Source organism: Bombyx mandarina, chromosome 28, assembly GCF_030267445.1.
Source record: "Bombyx mandarina strain Sakado chromosome 28, ASM3026744v2".
In the NCBI taxonomy this organism is placed as follows: Eukaryota; Metazoa; Arthropoda; class Insecta; order Lepidoptera; family Bombycidae; genus Bombyx; species Bombyx mandarina.
This window is the reverse complement of record NC_143233.1, coordinates 6,669,430-6,691,815: the sequence shown is the minus strand read 5'-3', so window position 1 is coordinate 6,691,815 and position 22,386 is coordinate 6,669,430. Positions and strand designations below refer to the sequence as shown.

Below are 22,386 nucleotides of genomic sequence, written 5' to 3'. Positions count from 1 at the left end.
ACGGGTAGGTACCACCACCCTGCCTATTTCTGCCGTGAAGCAGTGCGTTGGTTGCGTTGCGTTGCGATTTGAAGGGTGGGGCAGCCGTTGTAACTATACTGAGACCTTAGAACTTATATCTCAAGGTGGGTGGCGGATTTACGTTGTAGATGTCTATGGGCTCCAGTAATCACTTAACACCAGGTGGGCTGTGAGCTCGTCCACTCATCTAAGAAAAAGAAGAAAAAAAGTCAAACCAATCGAGATGTAACAAAGTTTCAGTCAAATGGTGGTTATCTAATGATATTTTAGTGGACTTTTTGGCTTTGTCTCATTTTCTCACATTTGTACACTTCTACAGATGCTAAAGGGTTCGTAAACCACCATAATTGAAATCTGAAGAAGCACTAAATTGATAAAATAATTCAAATAACTTCGCTCCTCACGTTCCTGTCAAAACGCAAATTTTAGTAGTTAATCGGATGTCCTCATCCGATATTGGTAAAAATTAAGTTGCAAGACTTCATTATATAAATAGATTATAATAAAAGCGTGGCAAAAACTATATGTACATACTTGCAACGTTAGATCCTGGTCTAGCACGTGTTCTTACCGTCGCGCTGACAATTTTTTTACCGCCTTTGTAGGCAAACGAATCCACTGTTCTGTGGTGCGCCATAATACGCCCATCGACATCCGAAGCTTTTTTTTCCTGCCTAAGCTGATAGCCTTGAGAAGCTCTATTAGCGTAAACTAACAAGTAGGTGAGCTCACGGGGCTCAAGCCTGACGACGTTGCTAACACAGGCCCTAGCAAGAGCAATGCTTCGCAGAATCTACCACCGGATCGGAAACGTGACCCACTGAGAAGATCCGGCGAGAAACTCAGCGGGCTATGTCTGTGGGTTAATTTACTCGTCGAGGCCCTCGTCGCGAGCGACGGGTTCGACGAGAACGATGAACAGTGCTTGAGGTACCTAAAAGTACCGTTAGTGGATCGGGAGGATCCGAAATGACTTGTACATCCGCGTATCAGATACCGCTACGTACCTACTGCTACTTCATGGACTTGTTTTTCTACCCAACGGATAAGAAATGACCCCTTTGTTTTGGTCTATACTGATATCTAAAATTTGTAATTATGGACGTCTAAATGATTTGTAGTTTACGTATATATCTATTTCTTTGATTTGGCGTTCAATACGGTATACAAAATACTATATGATTATTTTTAAATTAAGCACTAACTGTTACGTAATTTTAAAACTAATTTTAATGCTCTGTTCACCCCAACATTTTTTTCTTTTAAACGATTGACTTTCCCTATTTGAATAATGTAGAAATTAACATACAAAAAACGTCCATATTACATTGGTATAAACGCCATCTCCTCGTTCGAGCATATCCAATTGTAAAATAGAGGTGAAATTGTCGTTAATACGTTAACTGGTATAATCATCTACACCGATATTGTCATTAAAGTGTTTCGGCAGATTTTCTCCGCTCCCCGATATCAATCACAACGAAATAAAACTTTAATTAAAATACAAATGATACATTCAAATACAACAATAAATTAATACCAAAACGTTCAAACGATATATCTATTTCTAGGTACGAAAGGCACAGGGTTCGAATCCGGTGTCAGTAGTAATCTGACATTGACATTGGCTCTCCTCCATCTGTTCCACATGATGTAATGATCCTTCCACAGAAGATAAACGGTCACAGAGTATCCGCACAACACAATTGCCATAAAAAAGTCCATTGCGGTCTCTGTGATGCGATGTGAAATACCTAAAAAAAAGTCAAAGAATTATTGGGTTATATTTGTCTTATATGACACAAGAATATCTATACTTCAAATACCAATATATTTTTTTTAATTATTTTTAGCCGTTAGCATACGAGCATATGACCTACCTAAAGTCAAGTGGTCGTTGTCACTCAAGGACAACAGCAATGCCGGTGCCAAAGTTTGAAGTTGTTCGTGGCCTCAAAGATGTGACGCCCTAATGAGACTGCCGGTGTTCTAATCCCGGAGAAAGGTACAAATTTTTGTGAGCAAATATGTTTTTAATATAAATTCACGAATGGTCTCCATGATTATAATTTGCCTAATTGGACCTGTGGTAGGGTGTACTGTAAACTCGCCCTGGTAGTTACCACAAGTCCGCCTATTTCTGTCGCGAAGCGGTAATGCGTTCTGGTTCAAAAGATGGGGAGAGGGAGGGGGTAGTCATTGTACTATTGAACTGCGATTTAGAACTCATCTCTCAAGAGGATTTATGCTGTTGGAATTCGTTAGCCACTTAACACCAAATAAGTCCAATTTCGTTGGCTTGGCGAACACTAGTAATTCAAAAAGTTCAGTATTAAAAAAAACCAATGCCCATAGTATTCTTCACACAATTTCAATTTCTTATCGCTTAGAACCGGTTCCGAATTTAAAATAGAACAATTCTTGAAATAACAAAAACAAAAAAACAAAAAAAAAATAGACGAACCTTCCTGCTTCCTACCAGCGTCGAGCTTACCAAATTTGTTACCCTCGATAACAAAATACTGAGTTCCCACGATGCACACGGCCAGCAGACCGGCCGTAACAGTCGACAGGAGCCAAAAGATGAGGCAGTCAGACTGAAAAAACAAAACATTGCTTCCAAAGATTGATTGTTTATTGCCTAAACAATCTAAATGGATAGAAGAGCTTACAGACCACTTGGCTTAGGTGGATACTGGAGCCCATAGACATCTACGACGTAAATGCGCCACCCACCTTGAGATATCAGTTCTAAGATCTCAAGTATAGTTACAACGGCTGCACTGTCCTTCAAACCGAAACGCATTCATGATTCACGGCACAAATAGGCAAGGTACCTACCCACGCGGCTCACAAGAGGTCCTACCACCAGTAATAATGTCTTCTTCATCTATAACTATGATGAACCCTAAGAGCCTTAGCCGTGCTTCAAGGACCATGGACTGCGATATTTAGCACCAGGTACGCGTTTTGTTTATTTATTTGATAGCTATTAAAAGCCGCCAAGAAAGAATTTAAACATTTTAGATCCTCAAGCCGCTGCTACTACTTGATTATCATATGTCAATAATATCAAAATTGTACGTTCTGTTAACCATAATAGTAACTGACAGAGCGAGATAGAAATAGGACTCTGTATTATATATTATTATCTATTAGCTAAGCGAAGATCCACTTCGGATGTGCGACAAGTAAGTCGTAAACCCTGATTTGCTAATCGCCTTAAAGTTTACACAAAACTGTGACGACTTTTTGAGTATATTTACGTGCTATGTATGAGATAAAATATATATATTAATCTATTTTGTCTATTATCAATATGATCGATTAAAAATTAAACTTATTAACAAAAAAGGCATTATACTTAGAAATTTATTCAGCACCACAGCTCCTCTTAAGGGCGCTTACAAACTAGTTACCTATTCTCGGATGAAATATGACAGCGATTTAGCAATGTCGTCTCGAGACCTAGGAAAATTCCGGGAATCAGGGTTGCCATGATCTACGAAATTTTCACGTATCTATAGAATTTTATTATGATTATATTAAAGATTCGAGATTTATCGAGAGGAGAGATCGAATTAACCAAACTATTTATATATGGTCGTCTCCTTTACTTACGGGCAAAAATAGACAGACTAAATAACTAAGTACGTTATCAATATAAATATAAAGAAATTAATATAAATACGTTACTAGTATTACGTACCGTATCTCATAGACAATGCAAAGTGAACTCAGATCATAAGTTAGTTAGATACTTAGCACATTCCACTACTAATAGGAATAAGGTGTGAAAATTAGGGAAAAAAGTTCAATAATACTATTAACAGATGACTAGCAAGCAACAGAGGCAGTTCGAAGTGACTGGGGTCATACACCTTCATATTACGCAGATTAAGAGCCGGAGAGAGCATAATATAAGCTTAAGAAACATCGCAAGGCTGAGATACAAATCAAAAGTATTTATTCAAAGAAGCGCTAAATTGTGCAGCGCTAATACTTTTGCCGTCCGTGTGTACGGACAACGTATGCAGATCTTTCCGACATATAGGGGACCGTAAAGTGAACGGTTGGATTAAGTCAGATTAAGTTGTAAGCTCGACGGTACATCGGCTGCATTCGGTAAACCTTAGCTAAGTCGAATTTAGGTTCGTTTGTGTACTACTAACTTACACTTTTACGTACTGGAACTTCAAGCATAAAATCTCATGTTTAGTTTGCTAGTCAACTTTTTGTGTACGCATGTGTCTTGAGTTCATTCATACTACTTGGAGCCATTGCGGTCATCCACAGTGCGTTTTTAGAGATCCTTTTTGTCACATACCATCCGGCTTTGGAATGAGCTCCCCTCCACGGTGTTTCCCGAGAGCTTTGACATGCCCTTCTTCAAACGAGGCTTGTGGAGAATATTAAGCGGTAAGCAGCGGCTTGGCTCTGCCCCTGGAATTGCTGAAGTTCATGGGCAACGGTAACCACTCACCATCAGGTGGGCCGTATTTTCGTCTGCCTAATAAATAAATAAAAATATTAATGTGGTACTAGCACAGAAAGTGGTAAGAAGATAAAGAGCAGAATTCGCGTCGTGCGTCAATTATTATATCTCTATCTATTATTAATTAGCAATTAACTCCCAGGCTACATAATTGCGTTTTATTAAAGTCTGCACTTATAAAAACATATCTGGCTAATTAGTAGGGGTTTGAAAAAGAAAAAACAACACACAACAACGTTCAAATTAATTAAGTTCTATGTTTTTGGTGAGTAATGTATAACGCGTATTCCAAATGCAAAATGTACGAGTGTTTTAATAAAAAAACTTCAAACCATTTACCGTTCCCTTAAGTATTATATAAAAAAGCTAGCATATAATATATTTTACTTAATAATTAGATCTATTTAATAAAAACGTAAAATATTTTTTACCGATTAAGCTAAGAATAAATGCGCTATCACAGTTTTAGTAAGTTCATATTTCGAAATCCGAATATTTTTCGTTTTTAGTTTCCCGAAACCAGTTTCATTCATATCAATTAAATGCAACCAATGCAATTACCACTATAGAAGCATTATCACATGCAACGTGAATAGGGCCGCAAAATCAACAAATAGGTAACACGAATGAGTTTCAGAAACACAGAAAAAAAATATGTACAAGTTGCTTTTTTTTAAATTTTAAACTCGGTAGCCCTACGAAGGATCCCGGTATCACAGACTGACAAATGCCGTTTGACGGGTTCTTCCTTTCGTGACGTAACGCGATATTTCGCATTGCCTCCAAAGCGTTTAGTTGGTTGTAAATCGTATTTATTTTACCTATAAATCTCACGTTACATTAATGTGAATGATGGATTTTAATGCGTTCAGAGTAATGTGCTTAGGGTAATATGGAGGTAGTTAAAAAACGCGGGCCACAGACAACGCAATGAACCGAATTTGCGTAAGGAAGTTCAGACCACGAACGTGGTATATTGACGTAAATAGTACAGCCACTGATTAATTCTACACCAAAACATTCAATAATATGAGTCGTCTATTATCAAAGGTGGCAATCTGTGCATTTGGACAAAAATTTTTTATTGATATGACAATACAGATTGATTTGAATATAATCGTCTCCTTCAAAGAATACGGTTCAAAACCTGCATTAAATAAAGGTTAATAGTTAACCTGTTATTTATCTAAGATGTCGTTCCGAAGAGTTTTGTGACTGCCAATGGAATACAAAGTCAATAATTCGTTTTTCTGATTTACCAATCATTGTCCAAAAGTCAGATTGCCGGCTTTGATAATAGTCGACTCATATATGAGAGCCGTTATATGAAGGCAATGGAAACATAGACTGCATGGGTCAGAGGAATCGATAATTCAAAAGATATTTACCGGACATTGGGCGTATAGTGTGCCAACACTATTTCCCTATATGTATCACCAAGTAATACGTACCAATTTTAGAAGTTGAGCAGCTATTTAATTTAATCGAGACATCGATATCATGTCACAAGGTCGATGATGGCATTCATGTTGTGATGTCGAAGGACTCAAGCAATCATTTAGTATCAGGTCTGATGTGAATAGGTTTATTGATCTAGGGTAATTAGAAAAACATTTTTTTCGGTTAATAAAAGAAAAAAAAACCTTACAATTACCTATGCTAATTTAATTACTTTTTATCCTTGTTTTGAGGGAGAAATTAACAGGCTGGCAAAACCAAATCGTATCGTAATACGAGCTCATATTAAACAACTTTATAGTGCACGGTAGTTAATTATCTTTGTTATGATAATTTAACTTTCTTCTTTAAAAAAAATCGAATTACTAGCAAGAAGAACGACAGCTCACAACGAAACGCGCATATAATTCAAGTATTAGCTCGGCTAACACAAACGATATTTCTCACAACTCCTTCTCGGTGACCACAAACTGCTGACGTTTGACAGGACACGCACATATTGAATTCTGTCAACGTCATTTATTAAAATATGGCGCACGTCTCGTAGCTGTCACTCTGCCTATTTGTTATTTAGTTAATTGGATTTAATAATGTAATTATTAAATTTAGCTTTAGATATTGATGGTGATCAAGCCTTCAAGGGTTTGAAGAATAGACAAAAAAAGACATACGATTAGTTTAAATTCCTTTTTTTTATCATAACGTGAACTCTAGCCTTGTGGCATTACAAGCATTAAAGATGCAAGTATTGCATTAAACTGTTTTCATTGCTACATCGAACTTTCTCAACAACTTCGTAACGTAGTGAATTCTGCGAGCTTAAATAACCATTTATTTACAGAAACACCACAGAGATTCGGTACCTACTCATACAGCGACTTGATTCTGAAAGTCATTAAATACAAAAACGATGATGACGAATATTAAAAAAATATCCTAATCTGATGTATTTTATCTTTACCCAAAAATATATATTTGCTTCTGAAGCACGGAAAAATAATTTTCCAAAATGGCGGTTCACACTCCACGTTTGCCCTCATTAATTAAATCGTAAATCAATTAACGACAAGTCTCGCTTAATTAGAAGCCGCGATGTCAGGCGAACTTCGTCGTGGAACATTAAACTGAATCCATGCTTTAACACCTATAAAATATGTTTTGAAGGATCGTTTGTTATCGCGTATCTTTTGGCTACAACTTTTCGAGGAAGTTGGAACGGAAATTATATAAATTTTTAGGTGTCTATGCTAAAAGAAAGATTTATTAAAAAAAAAGCTGTGACGTAGTATGTAAGCATTTATATAAACATGTATCGTTTAATTATGGGGAGAGTAATAAATCATACTTCGATGTAATCAGTCGTTTGAATTCCTTAGTCCCGACTCCCGTCCTTATAATGCTCCCTTTAAGAATCATGTTCGTGTTTGTTGCGTGTTGTATAATTAGTGTGTTATCTATAAATTAATACGCAAAGCAAAAACTTTGTACCCCTTTTTACGAAAATTGCGCGAACAGAGGTGTATTAAATTTCCCACACTTATAGAGAATATAAAGGAGTGCAGAATGCTATGTTTTTTTTTTAAATTATGCATTAATAATACATTTAATCGACAATAAAAACATTACACACACTACCATGTATTTGACACACACGCGCATGCATACTATATGTTTATTGTCAAACTTTTTGCATAAAATCTGTGGTCAAATTGAGAATAGATTAATATTGTTTGTCTTTATCACTGAAGTATGAAACCTATGGAAATGAAACGTCAACAAAAAATGCGCTACTGTGACGTCATCAGGCCGCTAAACATGGCGGTTTTAGTGCTGCCCAGAAGATTTTAATGTTATTAGGTTTTATCGATAAACGTTCTTGGCTCATTTTATTTTAAATATTGTTGAGTATTAATTATTTGCCGAATTTATACTTTTATAGGAAGCAAGTATATTGTTATGTGCAAAGATGATGTGATTTAGATGTGTAAAATCTAAGACAAGTAAACGATATGACGATTTTTAAAATTTGCTATACTGATTTTATAAAGTTGTCGTTTGACAACTCAGTGACCGCAAAACATATGTAGTACAGTGCCACCTGCCTATTTCTAGCATGCTAAATGTTATCGTCGTTTCTTATGTTGCCGTCTCGCTCGCACTTGCGTATATTTGCCGGAAAGGGATGAAACCTTTATGTCGGTGACAAAACGTTAGCATGCTAGCTATGCTGTTTTGGATATCAAAATAAGAGTACGTGTTTTTCTTACACTACTTACCTCTTACCTACTTAATGTTTAAATTTACAATTTCAATTAATTATAGTCCAATTTCGATTAATGGGGGACCATTAGTATAAAATAATACTCAGACCGTTAATTCCGCACACACAGAAAGTATTGAGAAAGACCCCTTCAAACGTATTAAATAACTTTGAACATGCATCGCAAACGACAGGACCCAACTTATCAGCGTACATTCATTCCTGTCCAAAGCTAAATTGTAAACGTATAGTGGCGTTAAATCATGGATTCGTCCGTGTTCGAGCACTATAGAAGCGGATGTTGACGATCGATAACAACAGACAGACAGACCGAGAGGAATGTAATCTACAACACTCGTGTCGGATCAGTTCACTCGGTGACAAATGTTTCATAACATACAGGGTGTTAGGAAATCGTTAATCAAGCTCTCTTCTTCAATCCCCTCATCTCCTTTTTATCATCGCACCTCCCGCCATCGGAGCAGAGTTCATCCGTATTATATGGAACCGCTGCGCTCATCGACAGTGCGTTTCTAGAGGTCCTTTTTTGCCACGTACCATCCGGCTATGGAATGAGCTCCCCTCCACGGTATTTCCTTAGCGCTGTGACATGTCCTTCTTAAAAAGAGCTCCTGGCATTGCTGAGGTCCATGGGCGACGGTAACCACTCACCTCCAGGTGGGCCGTATGCTCGTCTGCCTACAAAGGCAATAAAAAAAATCCGTGTCACCAAATGCTTTTCAAATTCACTACATTCTTTAACACCGCCATTGCCGGTCCAAAATCCGGATGTGAAAGGAGGAAGGTTGGTTAAAGGTGACCTTTCCAACCGTAAAAAGTTAATGCCAAGCATCGGGCGGCGATGAAATGTCCCAAACTCTGCAAAGAATGCAGATAGGGTTACCACCAGCTCCAACGACTTAAATGCCCTTGAAATAATTAGACTCGCCAATCCGCAATGGCCAGCGTAGCGTTTTAAGGCCAATGATCTCCATGCACAAACAACAATCAAGCTAAAACAGCCTTAAATTAATTGGTGGCGTAAACTCAGACTGGTGGGTAGGATGAACTTTCGTATTTCACCCGCGAAGCAATAACGCGTTACGATTCGAAGGTAAACTTCGATCTCATATCTCAAACGGTTGTGATGGTCGTAAACTTATATAAGACAAGGCTAGACTCGTCTATTTATCTGCAGAAAATGGTAGAAACGGTCAGGACAGTGATACATATTCGCGCGGGCCTCAAAATGTCCCTTACTGCCGGCTAATGACGATCTCACTTTGATAGTATAAATTAATTTTTAACATTTTTTTTATTGCTTTGATGGGTGGACGAGCTCACAGCCCACCTGGTGTTAGGTGGTTACTGGACCCCATAGACATATACAACGTAAATGCGTCACCCACCTTGAGTTATAAGTTCTAAGGTCTCAAGTATAATTGCAACGGCTGCCCCACCCTTCAAACCAAAACGCATTACTGCTTCACGGCAGAAATAGGCAGGGTGATGGTACCCACCCGCGCGGACTCACAAGAGGTCCTACCAACATATCAGATTTGTTTGCATCGAATTCTAAGTTGCATTGGATACGTTGCGGATAGTTCTCTAAAGGTAAACATGAGTGAACGTACTTCGGCTGGCCTCCCGAAAATCATGTACATATTGTGTACACACTCTCTTAGCTTCTCCACGCTGCTAATCGATCCTAACCACGATGTAACTATCATAATGTAACCTCATTATTTCTCTCTCCAACGACATAATAACAACCGGTACTTTCATGGATCGGCACACGTATTCTGTTTGGTTATTCAATCACGACCAGAAACCCTAAAAAAATTAATGTCGTCTGTAAAGTCGAGGGGTAAAACATGCAGTCGATCGCCCACGCGCTGGCCAGACTAAAAATAATCTTCAACAGGTCCGCAGCCACATGGAACTTTGAAGACAATTGAGAACAGAGAGATATAGGATGCCTTTATGGTTGAATCAATTTAGGAAAATACATTTCAGAGACGACCTTCAACAATGAAGATTCAACAGAGAAGAATATGTGCCCTGACCGACTTTTCTGTCTGCCAGTATTCTTGGATCAACAAAAGTGCCATCCAATACGAAATTGTAATTTGTATTGAAATTGTAAATTGTATCGTTCCGCGGCGAATGTTTATTTGTCTTTATGCTTCGAAATCGATACCAATAAAGGCTTAAATTAATACTTTATAATATTTATTTTTTATTGCCTAGATGGGTGAATGAGCTAATGGCACTGGTGTTAAGTCGTCGGAGCCTGTAGACATCAACAACACAAATGCCGGCACCTACCTCATGTCTCATATGCATTTCTAAGACTAAGTTTTTTTCAGTAAAACGGCTACCTCACCTTTAAAACCGAAACGCATTACTGCAGAAATAGCCAGGGTTGTGATACCTACCCATGTGTACTCACAAGACACTTTTATTTATTTCAAAGTTAGTTTTATTTTCAATTATCTTTTTTTTAAGCCGTATTATTGGTAGAAGTGCTTAATTCGTCCGTATGAATGTTTTTTTTATTGCTCTGATGGGTGGACGAGCTCATAGCCCATCTGGTGTTAAGTGGTTACTGAAGCCCATAGACATCTACAACGTAAATGCGCCACCCACCTTGAGATATAAGTTCTAAGGTCTCAAGTATAGTTACAACGGCTGCCCCACTCTTCAAACCGAAACGCATTACTGCTTCACGGCAGAAATAGGCAGGGTGGTGGTACCTACCCGTGCGGACTCACAAGAGGTCCTACCACCAGTAAGTAGGTATGTATTTTAATTCCTTTCTATTGACACATGGGATGTGCCGATATCGTACGTCGGGTGAGAGAGTGTAAGGTCATTTGGTGCGGTAGGGGCCTAAAATATCATTGGGCCCACGGTCTGCTCCTAACATCTGTAGACCGTCAAGTCCCACATACCCTACGTGCCCTTGTACCTTGTAAAAAAGGGGGTAGCGGTTGCATCCAGTTTGGAAGGCTTAACGACGGAGGGAAGATCTTCCACCGAGCGGGTGATATTGCTCGCTCGGTAGATGACTACTCGCCACATCCAGTAGGGGACTTATGGCCATTTTCACCGACATTTAGGGATCCCTTAACTGCATTTAAGGAGCCCCTTATTAAAAATTCGTTTTCACCAACCTTTAGGTATCTCCTAAGTTCTCAAAAGGCTCCCTAAATTTAGGAACCGGATTTTTCGTTCCTTAACTGTCTCCTAACACTAGAAGACAGTTTTATGTCTGCTGTCATCTATTTCAATACATAACATTCAAAAGGTTTGAAAACCATTTTTACAATGGATGATGATTTAATTCTATTTTTAGAAAGTTTGGAAGCAGTTGAGTCTTTACAGTTAGTTTCTAGTCATTCAGTACTTAAAAGGCCACGCTTGTATCGTCAGAGAACTGAAGATTTCGGAAAATACGATGACAAAGACTTTGTCTTTAGGTATAGGCTATCAAAAGAAACTGTGCTATTTTTATTAGAAAAAAAAATTTTTTTACCCTAAAAATGAAAAGTAAGGTTTTTGGAGTGAACGAGTGTTTGAGTAAATTTTAATTATAGCTCTATGGGTATAAAATAAAAACGAATAAATAGCCAATTCCAAATTAATGTTCATTATAGCTCTTGCTACTATTTTAATACCAACTGAAAGAAAAGAAAGTTAATATTTGCAGTCAGGTTTTTTTTCTATTACTCATTTACCTGTAATCTTTAGTTAAGTAAAAATAAATTATTATTTTAAATTACATTTTAATGATTGATGTAAGACTTCATTCTTAATTTCGACTTCCTTTGCTGCTGCCTCTAATGAGTACTTGTAAAACTTTCTTTTATATTCTAATTCTTCCTGAAGAAGTTGTCTTTTTATGTCTTCTATATCTTGGTGATGAAGGCACAAAAAATTATTAATGATTCATACTTCAACTGGAATTTGATTTTCTTTTCTGCAACAAACTCCTCTACTGTCGCAGTATTTTCTGTGCACATCTCTCTTTTATTGGTGATTCATTTTCCACCACATTCAAAACATTAACAGTACAGTCTTGCACGCCTATTATGCCTGTGCAAACTCGGCCAAGAAGTGTACTGTAGACTTGCTCCAGAATAGGATCAATTTTCACTTCTCCAGGACCACCACCAGTTTTAGTTACGCTTAGCTTAGCGGATTGATAGTATAATTTGCTCTCAGTTTTTAGTTTATCCCACACTTTCATCAATGAGTCCTTAGTCCTGAAATTATTTTTATTATTTCAATTTTTATATTCGTAGTTATTAATACGATACGGTTTTTTTAGTATTCTGATTATAGCGTTATATCATTAAATACAAAAACTTTGTTGAAAATTTTCATTTATTTACCTGTAAACAGTCGTAGACGCATTAAATTCGTCGGTCACATTTAACCAGGCCCTATTTTTGGCCTCATTGGTACAGCCATCTGTTTTTTTTATTTAATATAATTTCTTTGTTGGAAGCCAATAACTTCACAAGTTTATCTTTTTCTTCGGCCGTAAAGTTTTAGCCACGTTTTTTTTTCCGCCATAATTTGGTTTCAAAATGATAATGAAGAATAACGAATTTATTATTATTATTTGCCAAATTAACGGCAATCTGCCGATACTTTCAGCAATTTCAATGAATTAAATCCACAAATTTATTTTGGTCACTTTTGTTTGAAGTTTTTAGTTTGACATTAACTTTTTAATTTAAACTGAAAATTGAATTATTGACATTCACGACTAAAGTGCGTTATTCAATTTCATATTTATATAACAGATTGGGTTTTTTTAAATAAATTATATACCAGAGACGTATAATTATGATTTATTGTCATTAATATTTATTATTCTTTTATTTGATGGATATTTTAAAGGTAATCGCGGATCACATATTTTTATCGATAAAACAGCACTCAAATCAAAACATTAAAACGTCACCTAACTAAGAAACTCCTTAAAACTTAGCACAAAGCATGGTGAAAATGAATTTAGGTAGGTGGTTGATTTAGGTAATCTCCTGTCTAAAGTGTTTCCTACGTAGGACCGCTTTGGGAACTTGTCGGTGAAAACGGACATAAAAGTCGTATTTTTGATTAGACGAAGTCAACTGACGTTTACTGTGTTGTCAGTTTTTGATGAAATAAAAACAGCGTTAAGACAAAATGAATGATCGAAAAACTCCTGAATTAATGAAACGGCAGAAATAGGCAGGGCGGTGGTACCCAACCGCGCGGACTCACAAGAGGTCCTACCACCAGTAAAAAATATTTCTTACAGAGGAAATTAGGTATATTAACTACAGAGGAAAGCAAAAATCAAAAGGCCTCGATTCCGTTTATTCCCGTTTATAGATTAAACACACAAGCACATCGTTCACGTACGATATTTTAATTTAATACGACGTGACACATGATTAAGCTTGTCATCGAAGCTCTGAAAACAACGTGACGTTATTAAATCACATCCAATGGGCGGGATTCGCTTGAGATTATGAAGCATCAAAGGATTTCCATATTTAAAATTAATCTATCAACAGATTTAGAATTCGAGTTACTTCCTGGAGGAAAACGTCAGTTTTTACTTCTTGAAGACGTTATTTATTTGGTTTGTCTCTTCGATCGGGGATCGAGATGTGAATTTTTGAATTTGTCGACTACCGCACTTCATTGGTTGTTTCATTTTATAGGCAGAATTGATCGTGTTTCCAGGATTTCTGCCACTAAGAAATAACGATTCGATTTTAAGGACAGTGTGTTCTGTTACACCAAAGCAATCCTTGTTACCATCGTCCTCAAATATTTACGTTATACCATGGCTTAATTATCGAAGAGGTAAAACATGTCAAAAAGTTATTTTTTTTTCTTTACCTCTTCACTGGGAGACTAAGAGGCTATTCTAGATATGCCCGGACGGGTGGGTGAGCTCACGGACTCAATTTGAAAGAATTTGGTAACACTAGCCCTAGCAAGAGGAGTGCTTCGCAGAATCTACCACCGGATCGGAAACTCAGTGGGCTGTGTCTATGGGCCAGTTTACTCACCGAACCCTTCGTCGCAAGCGACACGGCTTCTACGAGAACTGATGGCTTTCAAGTAGAATAGTACTATTTATGAGCTTGTTCATCCCGACAAAAAGTAAAAAAATATTATGCCATCTCACAAAATGGGCTAAAACGAAAAAAATCAACAAAAAAAGAAACGAATAAAATCAACCCATTGTCCCGATGCTCGAGTTCTCTCGTCGGTATAAACAAACGCTTACCGCCTTTGCACGAATGTCGTTTTAAAAGCCCACATGGCTTCGACCGAAAATAAGTGGAAAAAATATACTATAATATATGAAAAAACGCAAAATATATTTATTATAGGGACGGACATGTTGTTGCAAATGCTGCACAGTTAGAATTGAACAATTTGCTTGGGGTATACCGCTATAAAACCGATATCATACAACCATATCGATTACCAAACATTATGGATAAAGGTTTCATTTTGTTACGTAAAAAATGCGATCTACATTTAATTATGAGCATCGGCCGAACGCTTCGATCGGCTAATATAGACGGCACATATGTGTATGATATAATAATCACTTTATTCCTCACTAAAAAGACTAGAGTCTTCTATTTTTAATGCCTACATGGCGTGTTTATGAAGTTGTCAGGTACATTTATTTCGAATGAAATACGACCTTAATCCATATCACGTGTGAGTTCTGCGATGAAGTAACAATAGCACCGTGTAACACCAAACCAGTGTCAACATAGGTCGTGATATTCACGCTTTCTTTTTTATGAATGAGGGATTGCTGGTCGCCCAGAGGCCTTTCCAGCTTCACCAGGTGGGCGAGCAAAGACTCAGCCAGGAGGGGATTATTCACGCTCTGATGTCTGTGGGCTACAGTAACCGTTAGATACGAGGATCCTTCAATTCGTTAATCGATTTACGAAATAAATAAACAAAGTTTTAGGGAGAACGTTCTTTAAGCCATGTTAAAAAATCTCTTGTGAATTTTTTTTTCCAGTATTTTCATAGCGCTACATCCAGTTTTTCTAATGAAATTACAGTTACGTCGGGCGTTGTGTACTTTCCAACAGACGTATGTCAGATAAGTCTGCTTTTTAAAATTGTGATATAATAATTTAAACATAAAAAGTAATTTTAGTTAAGTATACGGGTAGCAAAAATCGAAGTAATCGAATCTACAAAACCCGTGACAAGCAGTTTTTTTTACTGGTTATATGAATGGACGAGCTCATAGTCAACCTGGCGTTAAGTGGTTACCGGAGCCCATAGACATCTACAACGCAAATGCCACTATTCTCCTTAAAACAAGAGCTATAAGATCTCACTTTATAAACTACAACGGCTGCCCCATCCTTCAAACCGAAACGCATTACTGCTCCACGGCAGAAATAGGCAGGGCGGTGATACCTACCCGTGCGGACTCACAAGAGGTCCTGCCACCAGGAAAATAAACGAAAAGCAAAATTTGCAAATGCTCCTTTATATCTTTGTATTCTAACTAGATGATGACCAAGCTTTGCTCGTTTTTTTTTATAACGCCATCTTGTTGTGTCTTTAAAGCGGTTAGTTGCCCTCAATAAAAAAAAAATTGTACTATTATTCGCCAATAGATGTCGGGAAGAGTTGATTATTGAAAACACGAATAAAACAAAATTTTCTGAAAATAAATCGTAGCTAGATCGATTTATCGGCCCCGAAATCCCGCGCATACTAAATTTTATGAAAATCGTTGGAGCCGTTTCCGAGATTCAGATTATATATATACAAGAATTGCTCGTTTAAAGGTATAAGATTGAAGGGAAGATATAGGTGGCATCTAATAGCCACATAAACGTTTTCGAAACACGGAACCTCACCTGCAAATGGCTTCGGTTGCGCGGATTGCCGAACCACAGCCTGAGCGCTTGCAGCACCGTGTAACGGGGGGTCCGAATTGCCGGATAGCTGTTGACATTTGAAATGTATCGATTGAACCATTTTACAACAATACAAAGCTCTATCGCAACTAGATATCGGTTACTATTTAAACCAGCTGTAGTTTTTTTTATTGTTTAGATGTGTGGACGAGCTCACAGCCCACCTGGTGTTAAGTGGTTACTGGAGCCCATAGACATCTACAACGTAAATGCGCCACACTCCTTGAGATATAGTTCTAAGGTCTCAGTATTGTCACAACGGCTGCCCCACCCTTCAAACCGAAACGCATTACTGCTTCACGGCAGAATAGAAAGAAACGATCTTATTGTGAGTCGGCATATCGTCTTTTCGCATTAAAAGTGTACAATTTCCAAAAATATTCGAAATTGAGTTAATATGCGGAGTAATTTGGTATCACCAGTATTTTTCTCATAAATACTGTCAAAAGAGCGTAGTTTAGTTTTAATTTTTTGTTTTTAGTTTACCTATATTTTGGCTACTATTAACAAAATTAATACATAATTTTATCTTACTTTAAAAGACAGATAATGTAACTGGTAAAAACTAAAAAATAAATGTTGCAAAGATGATTATTATTAAAAATATCATATGTTTAAACCTTTAAAACACTCTTCTGTAAAATTTAGTAAGTTTTGAGATTATACAGTTTTAATGCGAGAAGACGATATATTGATACATTATATGGCCTGCAGACCGGGCTCAGTGGTGTAGATTGTGAGAGGCCTATGTCCAGCAGTGGACGACTGTGGGCTGTTGATGATGATGATGATGGCCTATTTCTGCCGCTAAGCAAGGCGGGAAAAATAGTGTATTGACATTTGAGGCCGTCAGCGCAAAAGTGTCCTAAACTTACCATAGTTAGTATGGAGATAATGAAGTTCAAATTTATCATTACAATATTTCGTAGGCAAAAAAAACGCGATAAAATGACGTTTACAAAGTCATCTGTTATCTATGGATTGAAACTAGGGATAGGTCGAATTTGCATCAAAATTTATTATGTTTTAAATAAATTGCAATATATAGGCATGAATATCAATTGTGGGTTAGACCACTTTTGCGCTGACGGCCTCATTTGAGAGCAGCATAATCTCAAGATAATTTTAGATCGTTTTTTGTTTAAAATGAAACGTAAAAGGCTAGATTAAAAAAATACACCACAATTAACACAATATTCAAAAGTAGATGAATAACATTAGTCGTCCGTGACCTCGCGAAAACTGTAAAGGTTTTCGGAAGGTCAAAAACAATGACAGTAAAAAACACGGGAGCTCAAAGCGTAAAATAAGTTTTAATTATGACTAAGATTCGTAAAAAACCAAAGAATATACTAGAACGATGAGAGTTAAACTTGAAATTCAGATCTCGAGTTAGACAAAAATTTACAAAGAAACAAATTATCGTGAGATAATTTATATTGAAAAAAAAAAAACTTATAATAAAATTTCACTCATCAGTGTGTAATAAAATTTCTTTATCAATCAAATTCGATCAATACACGCTTCATTAGTTCGATTCTCAATTCGTATGGAAAATCGAATTCAATTCTTCATAACCACAAATCCGTGAATTCTCTATTGAATCGAAAATTGTTAAGATCCTGAGTGAGAATTTTTGATCGCAGCTTATTTTATATGATTATCATTTTCTTTCGTAGACTGAGGTATAGAGACCATCTGGAGGTGTTGTTTTTTGCCCACATGTGAATTAGGCGAACTAACATTTTTATTTATTTATTGCTTAGGTGAGTAGACGAGCTCACAGACCACCTAATGTTAAGTGGTTACTGGAGCCCATGGACATCTACAATGTAAACGCGCCACCCACCTTGAGATATAAGTTCTAAGGTCTCAGTATAGTTACGACGGCTGCCCCACCCTTCAAACCGAAACGTATCACTGCTTCACGGCGGAAATAGGCGGGGTGGTGGTACCTACCCGTGCGGACTCACAAGAAGTTTCAATAATGTTGCAAAGCAGCTGTCTGTCTCACCCATCTAATAGGAACGCATGAAAACTTCGCTGTAGCAATCGACGAACGGAATGTATAGCAATAGCCATTACAGAATAAAATATATTGTTAAAAAAATTTATCGCCTTAATAATATTTTAAAGATGACTTTGCATATATACAAGTTTGTTGCAACATTCTGACCGTCAGTCTATAGAGCATTAATTCGATGGAAGACTTTCTCTATGCTGTCTCCTCCAAAGAGAAATATAGAATTTTCGATTACAGTACTGCTCAGAGTTCGCTGTAACATTTGCAGTAATATCACCCTCAACATAATTAACTTCTTCCCAAATCCTTCCTGCTTATGTCCCAAGTTTACTGCTTATAGGGCGTACTTGTTATTCAGCACAAATTACTACCTAACTGATTGATTGATTGATTACCATTTTATCTTTTATTGCCACAAAGAATTTTCTAGGCTTTAAGGCTAGGATACCTGTATTACGATACTATTAGGCCTTTCAACTTCTCTGAGGATCGCGTGTTCGTCTGCGTATTCACCCTGGCTATTTCTGCCGTAAAGCAGTCTTGGGTTTTGGTTTGAAGGGTGGGAGAAACGTTTTTTATTTTTTTATTGCTTAGATGGGTGGACGAGCTCACAGCTCACCTGATGTTTAGTGGTTACTGGAGCCCATAGACATCTACAACGTAAATGCGCCACCCACCTCGAGATATAAGTTCTAAGGTCTCAGTATAGTTACAACGGCTACCCCACCCTTCGAACCGTAACGCATTACTGCTTCACGGCGGAAATAGGCGGGGTGGTGGTACCTACCCGTGCGGACTCCCAAGAGGTCCTACCACCAGTGATTACGCAAATTATAATTTTGCGGGTTTGATTTTTATTGCACGATGTTATTCCTTCACCGTGGAAGTCAATCGTGAACATTTGTTGAGTACGTATTTCATTAGAAAAATTGGTACCCGCCTGCGGGATTCGAACACCGGTGCATCGCTACATACAAATGCACCGGACGTCTCATCCTTTAGGCCACGACGACTTCACGTCGTACTATAAAGCTCATATCTATCGAGGTAGGTGACGGCATTTACGTTGTTGATATCTTTGGGCCCCGGTAACTGCTTAACTTACTTATCAGGCGGGAGGTGAGTTCGTCAATCGGGTATTAAGTGTCTAAGTATCTAAGCAATAATTAAAATAGGGTTATGAAATAAAGGTCAAAGTCGCTTCGTAGCACAAATAGGCAAGATCATTAAGCCATCTCGTGCTTAGCGTACACGTTTTTCCTTCAGCTAAATTACCTCAATATTCAACAGCTTAATCAAATATATTTATGAAATTATTGCAACGAATAATAAATAATAAGTCTCGTCCACTGCGCAACGAGAGTTAGTTGCAAACAACACTCAAGTACGCTAGGAAACTTTTTACAATCGAATATCCCGGCGGTACCAGTTCCGATATTAATTGTTTCGCTTGTTTGCCGGCTGGATTAAATTGAAATCTGCAATGCTTCGCAATGCTGGTCTGGTTGCCGTTCGTAAATCGAAATCCACTCAACGAATTTTACTATCGAATAATTTTAAACTACGCTTACTAAAACTGTTGAGTTTCTCGCTCGCAATATTTCTCTCTAAATAGATTCATCGATAATGATAGTTCTTATTGCTTAAATTTCATGCAGGTCTCGCTAAAGTAAAGCGCTAGGAACAATCAGAAGCGCTAACTATCGCATCGCCGAGTTAGGTCAATGCTTCTTTTACTACTTTCACGGCTTAATCTCGTGTTTTTTATTGCCATTATATTATATCCATCGGCTATCACAAAAAGTGTAAAGTATTTAAAGCGTTTATAAAGAATATAATGACAATAAAAAACACAAGATTAAATCGTAAAAGTGCTTTAATTAAACTTATGCAGTAGCTCCGTTTGAAGTCACTGAACTGTCTGTTCCCGAAGAGATCAAAACAATTATTTTTATCTAGAGCTTAGAATTATTGATGAAGTAATGATCCAAACTACATTGATTACAATTAGTGCCAAAAAACCATTATTTTATGGTACTCAGCTTATGCATCGTTCGATTATCGGTACTTGAAAATTACCTTACCTAAAACCACACAGCTCACAATGATTTCTCCCCACTTGGTTCAGCCATCTTTCAAGACAAGTCAAATGTACGTTTGCCAGGGATCCTTTGCAGTTGCAAGGTGAGATTAGCCTAAAACATTAATAGTTTCAGTTATATTGGATGTCAAAGATGTAATCGAATGTAAGGCAAGTAGGTACCAAGTTATTTTGCGTTTTATTGTAAATACTTCTTGGGTTATTAGAACATTTATTTGTTATTTTGTTAACCTTTAGAACCTCGTCCTTAATAACAACCGAAATTTTGAAATAATCATTTACATTTTCAGCCTTCAGTATGAAAATAACAACAAAAATGTTTTGTAATTGATTGTTTGTATAGGTTGATTGTTTGTATAGGTTGATTGTTAGATAATTCCATTTTCACAGATCGGATGAAACCTCTGGATCTGCGAAGGGCTTTCGCTTCTCTCTGTGTTTTGTAACGTATGTTCCATGGGAAGTGCTCTGAGAATTTGTACAAGATGATCTCTTCATATCTCTAGAGGTGTCAAAGAAGGTACGCTGTGCCTTTGGCATTGCTTACGTCCATTAGCGACAGTGACTATTGACCATCAGATGCCTTATGCAACCTTAACCCAAGGCAATAAAAAATAGTACCCCTTAAAAGACAGAATGCATTAAATATGTATTTTTACTAACATTAACCATAAAAGTCTCCCAAAACACGAACGACACCGAAAAAATTAAACCAATTCCACTTATGTTAAGTGAATGGACAATAAAGGATAATAGGAATATGAAAAACTTCGTTCTGAACGCAAGTATTCTCGAAAAACATACAGATAACGATCTCAAACTAAAACTAATAACAAATACCGATTCTCCATTACCCCCTAATGCTAACCTTTCCCGTCCGCGAGTCATACAAATTCTGCAAACGTTTGAACCGATACTCGAAATAGAATCTCTTTGTGCCAAAACCAAATCAGATCTTTCCGATAGGCCACCAGAAGTTTTCTTCTTATCGGTACCAAGTTTCGACAGCTTATTTTCGGTTTTTGCAGTTACTATGACTTCATTTGATATGATTTCATTGGTTCGAGCATCGTTGTTATTCAAGGGCGCTAAGACTTGGGTATCGTTTTGGATTCTGGTAACAGCGTGTACATTTGGTATATCAGCTACGACTACATTCTCGCTTATTCCTTTAAAGCATGAAGCCATAAAATTCTTTAAATCAACAAAAGTCGCCGGATCGTCCTTTGATAAAATTTCATTATTTGCTCTAGAGTCTGCGTTTGGGTTGAAGCTGATCGATTTCAAAGCATTCGATACATCTTTGACTGTTATTATTTGGCGGATGTTGTGCTCTGATTTGGAAACTCCAGTTTTGTGACCCGTTGGTACGGATCCCGGTAACTCATTCACCGATGACGGTCCAGCGTTATCATTCTCCGACACTTCATTTGCGCTTTCATTATTATTTACTATTATTGTTTTTGTTTCATCCGCGGTCGTGTCTGTAGCTTTCTGCGTTTGGTTATCCATCAATCGTTGATCATTTTAAATTGGAAATATTTTATGTATTTACACAAAATGCAGCGTCTGACATGAGAATTTTGAAGTTTAAAAAATGACAGTGGTCATATTTGTAAGGTCAACGCGACAAAAAAGAGTATTAAGTGTGTCTTACAGGATATCGGACGATTGATTCCATTAAAATAGTTTGCCTCCAAGACGAGAATTATTTGATGTTCTTATTTCTAGTTCTGTTATTATATAAATTCAAAATCATTTATTTCAACTTAGATGTCAGTATAACACACTTGTTGAATGTCAAAATATAAATAACAATGTTAACTCTACCACCGGTTCCAAAAAAAGCCACAGTCCTGAGAAGAACCGGCGAAACAAACTTAGCAGGCTTTTTTTTTTGTTTTTTCTCAAATATTTTCTTTTTTTTAAAATAAGTAACAATATTTGCAATAAACGAAAAAAAAGGTCAAAAAATACAATTACAAAATAATAATAATGAAAAATGAAAAGGCCAGGAGCGAACGCCTCATTCCCACGTAGTGCCATCTA

General features: G+C 37.1%; 1 protein-coding gene across 1 annotated transcript; it reads right to left on the bottom strand.

The window, feature by feature from the left end:
* Positions 1–1,568: 1,568 nt before the first annotated feature.
* On the bottom strand, positions 1,569–21,976 carry LOC114243784 (uncharacterized). Its single transcript, XM_028175396.2, has 5 exons — positions 21,206–21,976; positions 20,321–20,431; positions 16,154–16,241; positions 2,486–2,618; positions 1,569–1,775 (listed from the first exon to the last, which is right to left on the bottom strand). Exons 1-5 carry the CDS (start codon positions 21,847–21,849, stop codon positions 1,570–1,572), a joined length of 1,182 nt encoding a protein of 393 aa, XP_028031197.2. The 5' UTR covers positions 21,850–21,976; the 3' UTR covers position 1,569.
* Between the last annotated feature and the right edge of the window lie 410 nt (positions 21,977–22,386).

Coding starts and splice junctions, on each gene's coding strand:
- LOC114243784 (XM_028175396.2), bottom strand. CDS start 21,849: ATGGATAACCAAACGCAGAAAGCTACAGACACGACCGCGGATGAAACA. Junction 20,432..21,205: donor ATGACTCGCGGACGGGAAAG/GTTAGCATTAGG, acceptor TTAATGTTTTAG/GCTAATCTCACCTTGCAACT. Junction 16,242..20,320: donor TGTGAGCTGTGTGGTTTTAG/GTAAGGTAATTT, acceptor AAATGTCAACAG/CTATCCGGCAATTCGGACCC.